The following is a 12611-nucleotide window of genomic DNA, read 5'->3' as shown; positions in this document are numbered from 1 at the left end:
GATACCAACTAGTATCCATGAGGATGTGGGTTCGATCCCTGGCCTCACTCAGTGGGTTAAGGATCCATTGTTACTGTGAGCTTGGTGTAGGTCACAGGCAAGGCTCAGGTCCCACAATGCTTTGGCTGTGGTGTAGGCTGGCGACTGCAGCTCTGATTTGATCCCCAGCCTGGGAACGTCCATATGCCATGGGTGCTGGTCCTATAAAGGAAAAAAAAAAAAAGTCTACAAACAATAAATGCTGGAGAGGGTGTGAAGAAAAGGGAACCCTATTACACTATTGGTGGGAATGTAAATTGGTGTAACCACTATGGAAAAGAGTATGGAGAGTCCTCAAAAAACTAAAAACAGAATCACCATTTGATCCAGCAATCCTGCTCCTGGGCATCTATCCAGAGAAAAGCATGACTTGAAAAGATGTACTCCAATATTCATTGCAGCACTCTATACAATAGCCAAGACATAGAAACAACATAAATGCCCTTCAACAGAGGAGTGGATAAAGAAGATGTGGTATATATACACAATGGAATATTACTAAGCCATAAAAAGGAATGAAATAATGGCATTTGCAGCAACATGGATGGACCTAGAAATTATCATGCTAAATGAAATTAGGCAGTGAGACACCTACCTCATACGCTATCACTTACATGTAGAATCCAAAAAATGGATACAGTGAACTTCTCTGAAGAACAGATACTGACTCATAGACTTTGAAAAACTTATGGTTTCCAAAGGAGACAGAATAGAGGATGGGGAGATGGGCTGGGGGTTGGGATGGAAATGCTATAAAACTGAGTTGTGATGATTACTGTACAAGTATAAATGTAATAAAATCATTGAGTTAACAAAAAAAAGTATCAACTGTCCCCAAATTTATATTAGACCAATGCACTTCCAATCAAAATTCCAGTGGGATGGGAGAGAGGTCAGAAACTGACAAATTGCATTTAAAATTCATTTGGAAGGGTAAGAGAGGCACCCAAAAATTTTGAAAAGGAATAACAACGAAGAGGACTTTCACTAATAGATATCAGATCATACTATAAATTCACAGAAAGTAAATCAGTAAGGCATAGGAACACGCAAATAAAAATTAAACCATAATGAGAGAATGCAGACACAAATGAACATGAAAGAGTATATTAAAGGTAACATCTCAAATCATACAGATTATTCAATAAATGATACTGAAAATAACTATACACTCATAGAGGGTGGTGCTGGATCCTTAACTCAAAAAATGCACAAGAATAATACCACTCACTACCAGAGCTGTGGGCAAAAAAATACAAGCCAGGCCAGAAATCTTTCCTGGGAGTTAAGAGATGCACATATCCTCTGGGATGAAAGCTTTCTAACAGTCTTAAAAACTTGGAACTACCACCCGTCATCTCTTTTGACATCAGGATAACATACTGATTGACCATCTAGATCTATCTAAGGACATCTAAGTTACATCAGTGGTTCTCAATATTGCCCCCACACAGCAATTTAGAAATCCATGGAGATGGTTTTGCTAGTTACAATAAATGGAGTAGTACCATTCATATTTAGTAGCTAGGAAAGAGCAGTGCCAGTCACCCTGCAAGAACGGGAGGACAGCCGGGACCAACAAGAAACTGTCCTCCAACATGCATAATTCTTCAAAGTCCTCCCTGGACATTCACTTAGGGAACACGGTCTATAATTAACTGAGCCTAAACTCTATTCTACACATAAACACAAAGTATTTTAAACTTGGTTTTAATATATACTAAATTTTCTAGGAATTCAACTATTGTGAAAATCAAGGAAAAATTATTCATCCTTCCACTCCCAGCACTTTCCTAGGAACTATTGTGGAAAATCCTAACCCTAGCAATGCTGTTTGTGGTAGATAACAGGTCAATATTATACTCTTGCACTATCTGCCTTTGTAACTACCATGTTCTTTTTAAAAAATTATAGACATTTATTCCTTTAGTTGAAAAACCTATACAAATCATCAAAATACATGGTTTAAGATTTTTTTTTTTTTGTCTTTTGTCTTTTGTCTTTTAGGGCCGCACCCGCAGCACATGGAGGTTCCTGGGCTAGGGGTCTATTCGGAGCTGTTGCTATTGGCCTGTGCCAGAGCCACAGCAATGCTAGATCCGAGCTGCGTCTGCGACCTACACCACGGCTCAGAGCAACGCTGGATCCTTAACCCAATGAGCAAGGCCAGGGATTGAACCCACAACCTCATGCCTAGGCAGAGAGTAGTACCCCCAGTCAAACTCAGAAATAAAGAAAAAGGATCAGGTTTGGAAAAAAAGAGTTGAGTTTCCATTTATGTGAATTTGCAGTATCTACAGAGCATCCAAATAGAAATATCTAACAAGAAGTCGTATATTCAAGATTTAAATTAGGGAGAGGAGTTCCCGTCATGGCACAGCAGAAACGAATCCGACTAGGAACCACAAAATTGCGGGTTCGATCCCTGGCCTCAGTCACTGGGTTAAGGATCCGGCGTTGCCATGACCTGTGGTGTAGGTCGCAGACATGGCTCGGATGTGGTGTTGCTATGGCTCTGGCATGGGCCAGCAGCAATAGCTCTGATTAGACCCTTAGTCTGGGAACCTCCATATGCCACGGGTGCAGCCCTAAAAAGATAAAAAAGAAAAAATAAAAACAAAAAACTTAGGAAGAAAGGTCAAAAAGAAACACACATTTGGGAGTCTCTATTACACAGGTAATTATTAGAACTGTGAGAGAACCTGAGAATGGTCAGAAAGAGCTTATAGTGCAGTAGTTCTCAACCAGAGACCATTTTGCTTCCCCAGGGGATATTTGGCAGTATCTGGAGACATTTTTGGTTGTTATAACTTGGGGAGGAAGGGGAGTGTTTACTGCATTCAGTAGGTAGAGGCCAGGGATGCTGCTAAACATCCTACAACTTGGAGGAGAGCCACACATAACAAAGAATTATCCAGCCAAAATGTCAATGGTCCCAAAGTTAAGAAACCTTGTTGAAGGGTAAGAGGAAAAGCAAAATAAAGGAAACACCTTAGGAGAACAAATATTTAGAAATAGTATTCACAAAAAGGAAAAGCCAAAAACTATGTAAATCAAGAAAATATACTATAACAGAAGTCAGAGAAACAGAGAATTTCAAAAGAAAAGAAAAAGACCAAAAGTGTTGAATTCAGTGAAGTGGACCCATACAACAAAGATTTTAAAGTACCCACTTATTATGCAACTAGAATAGAAGGTCACCAGGGATTTTAGTGAGAAGAGGGCCAGACTATAATAGCACAGGAATAACGAGATGAGAAAGTACACAAAGTAAATGTTGACTCCTCTTGTGAAACCTTATAGAAAGGGGGAAGGAAATACCATTAGGCAGTAATTTAAACAGTGGTTCTCCACTCTGGCTACAATCAGAATAACCTGGAGAACTTTTAAAAATTACCAATGCTTAATATGATAATTTCTAGGTCCATCCATGTTGCTGCAAATGGCATTATTTCATTCTTTTTTGTGGCTGAGTAATTGTATACATATACCAACCACATCTTCAGTGTTCCTCTGTCAAGAGCTATGTAAGGTACCACCTTATCTTGGTTATTGTAAAGAGTGCTGCAGTGAACACTGGGGTGTGTGTATCTTTTCGAATTAGTTTTCTCCTTACATATGCCCAGATGTGGGACTGCTGGGTCATATGGTAGTTCTACATTTAGCTGTTTAAGGAACCTATAAATCTACTATACCCCAATTTAAAAAAAAAATTTTTGGAGTTCCAGTAGTGGCGCAGTGGTTAACGAATCTGACTAGGAGCCATAAGGCTGCAGGTTCAATCCCTGGCCTTGCTCAGTGGGATCCAGCGTTGCCGTGAGCTGTGGTGTAGGCCGGCGGCTACAGCTCCAATTAGACCCCTACCTAGCCTGGGAACCTCCATATGCCGTGGGAGCAGCCCTAGAAAAGGCAAAAAGACAAAAAAAAAAAAAAAATTTTAAGTGTACCTGTGGCAGAAAAAAAAAACTACCCATGCATGGACCTCACTCAGAATAATTAAATCAGAATCCCTGGGGGCAGGGGCCCAAGTATCCGTACTTTTAAAAATATCCTCAGCAACATTAATGTTCAGCCAATATTAAAAACTACAGAGCAAAGGGGTTGGGGGTATAGGGAGACAATGGGGCAGGGAGAAGTAAAGGCATAAAAGGAGCAAGAAGAAGAAAATGAATGAAAAAAATCCCGGAAGAAATCAGTAAGGAATAGGTATATGGGCTGATGGAGCTGCTTTGGAAAAAACAAAAGGATACCCCATCTCAGGAGACTGGAAGGAAAAATAAACATTGATGTAGAAGAAGTTGGGCACAGGGTTTGGAGAGTTCATGCCCAAGGTCCCAATTTTTATAATGAAGAAAACAATAACCTGCTGAGAACCAGCTACTAGATAGGAAATCTGGAGAGTGAAATCTGGTGGTAACAGTTTAAAATATTTGCAGAGGGAAATGCAATTAAAAAACTAATAAAAAGTACTGATAGTTTGGCAGAGATTAAATGCCCTTTACCAGTTGCTGGGACACCAATGGGCTCATTTATATGATTTTCCTCCAGCAGTATTTAGCCATCCCTGAGAGAAGGAGCGTGGAAAAGTGGACCATAGCACTGATCCAAAACTGGCAGGTTAGTGGATAGTAGGAGAAAAAAAAAAGAGCACAGGAGGTAAAAGTTTAGATGAACTATAATTAAGGAGTTCAACAACGGAGTCCAAATCAGGTAGTAAAGAGAAAGTAATCTACATGCTGTTGAACTGGCACAGCACATAGTGGATTTACCTCTAAGCACAGTAAGTTATTAAAAGTCTAAGATTTCATTGGCTTTTGTCCTAGACAATCCCATTAAATCTGATTTCCCATATCCCACAACTGCCCTAAGAAAGACTATCTGCAACTAACGCTGAAATTTATCAAACGTAAGATGAACAAATGGACGAATCAATGGATAGATATGATGAAGTAAGTATACTACAGTTAAATATTAACAGTAAAAGGTGGGGTACGCTCTAGAACAGCAGAGTCTGATAGGACTTTCATGATGGAAATGCTTATTACCAGTGCTATGAAATACGGTGTCTATCCACTATCTTTGGCTACTGAGCCCTTGAAAAGTGCAAGTGTGACTGATGCATTTTGAGTCTTATTAACTTTTAATAACTTAAATTGATATGACCACAGGTGACTAGTGGCTGCTCTATCAGATAGTGCAGCACTAGACTCATATATGCCTGGGTTCGAGTCCTAGATCCGCACTGATCCAAGTTACCTTACTTCTCTGAGTCTCAGTTTATGCTTATATAAAATGAGAATAGCAACAGCAGCTACTGTTTTATACAGATTAAATGAGATAAGCAGATAAAACATGAAGCACAATATGACAAACACTTAAAAAATTAATGTTTATTAGTCCTACTAAATGGGATCCATAAGATCTGTTTTACTCACCAGTGCATCCCTAGTATCTAGTACAAGTGTCCCAGCATAAAAGACACTCAATAAATATTTGTTGCATGAATGTTCTTGCAGTCACAAGACTCTATATTACTACTAAATTTCATATTAAGTCCATTGTCCCAATCTATTGAGGTCTTTTTGAATCCTAATATCATCCAGTGTATTTGATATCCTTTTCAGTATCTTTTGATAAACCTAACACCTATATATTAATCTGAAATAATAATAAAAATGTTAACCAGAGACCTATATCATTAGTTTTATCATCCTTCAGTTTATCATCATTCATAAACTGGTACTAGTTGAATAGAGACATTCAATTTGGCTTCATTTTCATTCTATATAAACCCATCTTGTCCACAAAGGCAGCAAGTATGAATACTTTATAAAGATTAGATTATGTCAATATGTCCTTCATTGAAATTACCCTTAAAAAGAACTTAAATAACAACTTTGTACTTACCTTTCAAAAGCTGGGGATCTATCAGGACGAGTACTTCCTCGAGATCTGTATCTCTGAGTCATTGACAGCCGCGGAGGCCGACTTGGTCCCCAGAAGTCAGTGTGAGTTTGGTGACCCCTCTCACTGGCTCTATTATCTTGGTCCAGTAGACTGCTACTTAGAAAGGGTCTAAAATCTTGGAAAAACATCGTGGGGTCCAAATGGTCCCAGAACTAGGAAAAAACAGAAATAAACCACATTACTAGTTTCAAGAAAAGATGAAAAAGGAAGAAGAAATATTGAAAATAGAGAGGAATAACTTTCAGTAGATCCAAATTAAAGAAGCATATGCTTCTCCAATTTCATAGAGGAGAAAAGAAAAGTCTTTCAAGTGCATGCATATGGAGGAAAATTTATATACCAAGAAACTTAATTTCCTTCAAACAGAAACAAGCCAGTGGCTGGACCCTTGACAGTGAGTTCATACTCACATGCCTCTGACCAGTTTTCCATACTCAAATTAAAAACATAAGCCAAAGGTGATCATGGACTTCCGTCCTAAGCAAAATCAATCACTTAGATCAACATTCCAACCTTGCGTTTTTGTCACAATGACATCTACATTTCCACTATAGAATAATGTAAAATTTAAATAAAATGGAGGTATTTATTACACACTCATAGGAAAAAAAAAAAAAAAAAAAAAGCATCACCATAGAACAAAGACAGAGATCTATAAAGTACTTCTCTTGACTTATAGAAGGTACACCGAAAAGGGGCACTGTCAAAGCTATGCCAAAGCAGTGCAAAAATGTCTGATAAGACCACTCTGTTGTACACACTTTTTCTAATAGAGTGACGGTGGGGGTGTTAGGCTTGGCCAAGGAATCACTAAACACAGAGTAAATGGAAAAAAAAAAAAATCACCTCTGAAATCACTGAAATTTGATCTGTACATCAGGTGTTTCAAGAGTTTCATAAACTCTTATTCCACTCCATCCAATCAAATACACAATCCTGATCACATCCTAGTATTTCCATTTTGTTTCAAAGTGTAAATCAAACAGAAAAACTTATTATTTAATATAACTTAATAATAGGGACATAACATAGTCAGCACATGACCTTACATCTTAAAATGCTCATAGCTCCTCCACTCCAGACAGATCCTTTCTTTCAGAGACCCTACTAACAATAGCTTCCTCTAGAAACACTCAGAGGAAGGGTTAGCAGCCCAGTTGCATATTAAGCTGAGCTGATTCCAGACCATCTCTAGTCTCAATCTACTTTCCAATAACTTGTCAAATCAATTCTCTAAATTAAGGGACTTGTTTAGGTTTGTCAATAATGTTACCGTTTGCTAATTTTTTCCAGTTTTTAATTTGCTTGATTTTCAAAGATGTTTCCTTCTTTTTTAATTATAAAGGACACAATAAATGTTATTATCAAATGTAAGCAGAGAACATAAAATATAAAGTGCAATACAGCCTCCATTCACTCAGCTGTGATCAATCCCAACCCCTAATTCTAATGCTCCACCTAGAAGTTAAATTTGGTATGTAGAATTCCAGATCTTTTTTTTTTTTTTTTTTTTTTTTGGAGAGGGAACTTTTTAATTTTGTTATTTACTCTTGTGTCTTTTTATTTTTTACTACTTTGTTGTTGTTTTGCTATACCGTGAGGTCACAGCTGTTATTCCACTAATAGAAACTGACTGGACAGAGACAGTAGTGAACAAACTATAATGACTAGAAATACACAGAGAAAGAAACAGTGAAAAGACTTAATTTACCTCTGAGAAATTATCCCCCCAAACAAATTCTGTATTAACAAGTGCAAAAACTAAACAAATAAACCCAAATCAAACGAAAGCAAATAAAAAACTCCAAACCTTAAAACACGGTGTATAAAATGATGTGAGAAATTTAAATCACTTTCCAGTCTCTCAGTCAATAATAAAAAGCTGTGATTGTATCCTTGTTTGGATTCAAGGCCCTCTTTTTAAGTTTTGCCCTAAGGGCCATGCACAAAGTAACAGGAGGGTCAGAACACACCGTTTGTGACATCTGATGGTAGCTGTGTTTTCACAGTGGCCAGGGCTGCAATGGTGACACTCCACCCTCTCCTATTCATCACTGGTGGAGTTTTAGAATTCTAGATCTTTTAATATCTGTGTGTATATACAACCAGGTTTTGTGTATACACACACACCCTCGTTCATTCACTCAGCAAATACTTGTTGAGCGTGTACTATGTGCCAATCACTTTCTAGGAACTGTGAGAATACAATAGGAGTTCCTGTGGTGGTGCAGTGGTTAATGAATCCGACTAGGAACCACGAGATTGCAGGTTTGATCCCTGGCCTTGCTCAGTGGGTTAAGGACCCAGCCTTGCCGTGAGCTGTGGTGAAGGTCGCAGACGCGGCTCGGATCCCACGTTGCTGTGGCTCTGGTGTAGACTGGCGGCCACAGCTCCAATTCAACCCCTAGCCTGGGAACCGCCATATGCCGCGGGAGCGGCCCTAGAAAAGACAGGAAAAAAAAAAAAAAAAGAATACAACAATGGACAAAATGTTTAAAAAAAGAAAAAAACCCAAAACCTGCGGCCTCATACTCTTGCCAACACTGTTTAAATTTTTTTTCATCCTAATATCCAATCTGAAGAGCAAAATATAATGTGCACATTAAAAATATCAATAATATTTCCTTAAATATTAGTGAAATAGCACCTTTTCAACTGCCATTTGTAGACTTATTTCCCTGAAAAGTGTTCTACAACACAAAGTTTTTCTTGACTCCAAAGTAAATGCAACATTTAAAGATTCAAAACTAAGGCGTTACCCTGTGGCTCAGTGGATTAAGGATCCAGTGTTGTTACTGCAGCGATTCAGGTCACTGCTGTGGTGCAGGTTTGATCCCTGGCTCAGGAACTTCCACAAGCCATGGGCACAGCAAAAAAAAAAAAAAAAAAAAAAAAAAAGCCTCCAAAATATACTTGCCTTTAATAAGTGAATAAGTGTTTGCAGCCCCCTCCATGTGCTCTACCATCTATCTCACTTAGGTGACCTATAGGAAGAAATCTATGATTCTCTCGCTATATGAACACAGTTCTACAGCATTTGCTCACAGAAAGAAACTCTGAAAGCAATCATTATCTTGATTATAATTAATGTAAAGACTAAATATAAAAAACATTTTTGAAGTATAGCTGAATTACAATTGTGTTAAGTTTCTAGTATACAGCAAGATGATTCAGTTTTACATATATATATATATATATATATATATATACTTTTTCAAATTCTTTTCCATTATAGATTATAAGATAGTTAAATAAATTACAGTTCCCTGTGCTATACAGTATGACCCCGCTATTTATCTATTTTATATATAGTAGTGTTTACCCGTTAATCTCATAATCCTAATTTGTCCCCCCCAACCTTTCCCCTTTGGTAACTATATTTGTTTTCTATTTCTATGAGTCTATTTGTTTTGAAAATAAGTTCATTTGTATTATTTTTTTAGATTCCACATGTAAATACTCTCATATATTTGTCTTTGACTTACTTCACTCAGTATGATAATCTCTAGGTTCATCAATGTTGCTGTAAATGGTATTATTTCATTCTTTTTTATGGCTGAGTAATACACTGTTGTGCATTTGGGTGTGTGTGTGGAGGGGTGTATATGTATATATATGTGTATATGTATATATATGTGTATATATACACACACACAAATATACGGGTGACCTCATTATCCACTCATTTGTTGATGGACATTTAGGTTGCTTCCATGCCTTCGTTATTTTAAATCACACAGCAATAAACACTGTGGCGCATATATCTTTTCCAATTAGAGTTTTCATATTTTCCAAATATATACCCACCAGTGGGATTGCTGAATCACATGGTAACTCCATTTTTAGTTTTTTAAGGAACTGCATACTGTTCTCCATAGTGACTGCACCAATTTACATTCCCACCAACCATGTAGGAGGGTTCCCTTTCTCCACTCCCTTTCCAGCATTAATTATTCGTAGAGCTTTTGATGACAGCCATTCTGATCAGTGTGAGATGATATCTCACTGTAGTTTTGATTTGCATTTCTCTAATAATTGGCAATGTTGAGCATCTTTTCATGTACCTGCTGGCCATCTGTACGTCTTCGTTGGATAAATATCTTACTGGAAGAAAAATCAAACTCAAAATATCAATAATCTGCATTGATAATTACATGAATTATTATATCTAACATATGTAACAATTCTGAAGGAACTCAAGCTTAAAAGCAGTTTCAACATCAGCATGAGACACTTTGCTCCTTAATTAGTGTAAACAAGTAGTAAGTCAATGTATTTGTCCCAAAATAATAATGCACATTGACCAAAGAGCACGCAAATTTATACCAAAATCAATACTAAGGATAAGAACACGGTCAGTCTGCGTCTGAGTAGACTCAGACAAGCATAAGAGAAAAAAAGCTCATACAACAAAAATAGGTATTCAAGACATGGCTTACAGAAATTTAAAATACATTAAAAGTTTAATAATAACTCTATTATAAAGTTCTGGGGTAGCAATTAAAAGAAATCACAGAAACAGTTCGACAAGTTTTGTCTTGAAAAACTGAAAATGTTACTCAACATTGAAAGTAAAAAGATGATGCCTGGAGTTCCCATTGTGACTCAGTGGTAATGAACCCAACTAGCATCCATGAGGACACAGGTTTGATCCCTGGCCTCATTCAGTGGGTTAAAGTATCTGGCATTGCCATGATCTGTGGTGTGGCTGTGGCTGTGGCTATGGCTATGGCTATGGCTGTGGCCGGGTCTAATTTGACCCCCTAGCCTAGGAACTTCTATATGCCTAGGGTACACCCATAAAAAGACAAAAAGATGATGCTTAAAAAACGATGTGGGCTAAAATATTCACATATTTCAATATAAAAAATGGACAATATCTTTCATTTAGCAAAATTTGCTATAAGCTAACCACAATCATATCAACACCCTTTAAAATATTATGGTCAGTTTCTCAGAAAGTTTAAAAAGTCACCATATGGCCCAGCAATTTCACTCCTAATTATATACTGAAGAGAAGTGAAAACATATGTTCACAGAAAAAAACTATACACAAACATTCATAGCAACATTATCAAAAACAGTTAAAAAGTATAAACATAGAGACAGGATTAAGATGGCGGAATAGAAGGACTGGAGCTCAACTTCTCTCCTAAAAACAACAAAATTCACACATAAAGACTAAGCACTCTTCACCAAAACGGACCAGAAACCTTAAAAGAGATATCCTACTCCAGAAGACAAAGAGGAGGCCACATCAAGAGGTAGGAGGGGCAATTTCATGATATAAACAACCCCATACCTCCTGGATGGGAAGCCCCACAGACTGGAAACTAACTGGTTCACAGAGACTCACTTACAGGAGTGAGCATTCTGAGCCCCACATCAAACTCTCACGTGTGGGGATCTGGCACAGGGAGAAAGAGCCCCTGGAGCACCTGGCATTAAAGGCCAGTGGAGCCTGTGCACAGGAGCTCACCAGACTAGGGAAAATAGAGACCCCATTCTTAAAAGGCGCACACAGACGTTCACGGGTACTGGGTCCCAGGGCAAAGCAAAGTCTCCATGGGAATCTGAGTCAAACCTGACCGCAGTTCTTGGAGGACATCCTGGGAAAACAGGGGAGAATGTGTCTTGTGAGGGAAGGACACTGAAAGCAAAGCTCTCGGGAATATTCAGCAGCCTGCCTTTCTCTGGAGGTGGCCATTTTGGGAAAACCTGGCCCCACCCGTCAGCCAGCTGCTGAGAAGCCCCAGGGCAAACAACAACCCAGGTTGGATCACAGCCCTGCCCCTCAGTAAACAGGCTACCTAAAGACCCCTCAGGCACACAGCTGCCTCTAATCCCATCCAGAGACTAAGCCCCATCCACCAGAGGGATTAGAATTGGCTCCACCTACCAGTGCGCAGGCATTAGCCCCTCCCATGAGGAAGCCTACAGCAAGCCTCCCATACCGACTTCAGCCACAGGGGGGGCAGACATCAGAAGTACGAGAGGCTACAACTCTATTATCTGTAAGAAGGTCACCACACCAAAAACCTATAAAAATGAAGACAGAGGACTATAACTCAGATGAGGGAGAAAGGAAAAACCCCAGAAAATCAGCTAAGCCATGAGGAGATTCTCAGCCTCCAGGAAAAAGACTTTAGACTATTGGTGCTGAAGATGATGCAAGACATTGGAAATAAATGTCTGGAGGCAATGATGGATAACTTACAGGGAACACTGAGCAAAGAGATACGAGATATAAAACCTAAACAAGAAGAGATGCAAAATACAATACCTGAAATAAAAACTTCACTAGAAGCAGCTAACAGCAGAATACAGGAGGCAGAAGAACAAGTAAGTGAGGTGGAAGACAGAGTAGTGGAAATTGCGGAAATGGAACAGAAAAGAGAAAAAAGACTGAAAAGAAATGAAGAGAGTCTCAGAGAACTCTGGGACAACGTTAAACACACCAACATCCGTACTAAGGGGTGCCAGAAGGAGAAGAGACAGAGAGAAGGAGACAAAAAAAATATTCCAAGAGATACTAGCCGAAAATTTCCCTATCATGGGGAAGGAATCACTCACTCAAATCCAGGAAGCACAACGAGTACCACATA

General features: G+C 38.5%; 1 protein-coding gene across 4 annotated transcripts in view; it reads right to left on the bottom strand.

The window, feature by feature from the left end:
• The window catches only part of RNF115 (ring finger protein 115), an 82982-nt gene that overhangs the window by 32561 nt on the left and 37810 nt on the right, over positions 1-12611 (bottom strand). For all 4 annotated transcript variants that reach the window (XM_085023128.1, XM_085023129.1, XM_003481472.5 and 1 more), the window contains one exon: positions 5947-6158. In XM_085023128.1, coding sequence (XP_084879254.1) covers positions 5947-6134 — 188 coding nt within the window. In that variant the 5' untranslated portion in view covers positions 6135-6158. The remainder of the gene's footprint in view (positions 1-5946; positions 6159-12611) is intronic.

Source organism: Sus scrofa, chromosome 4, assembly GCF_054392235.1.
Source record: "Sus scrofa isolate SSC_HxYL_T2T_F1_AM1 chromosome 4, Sscrofa_HxYL_maternal_Yorkshire_Landrace_v2.0, whole genome shotgun sequence".
Taxonomy (NCBI): domain Eukaryota; kingdom Metazoa; phylum Chordata; class Mammalia; order Artiodactyla; family Suidae; genus Sus; species Sus scrofa.
This window is presented reverse-complemented; position numbering and strand designations above follow the sequence as displayed.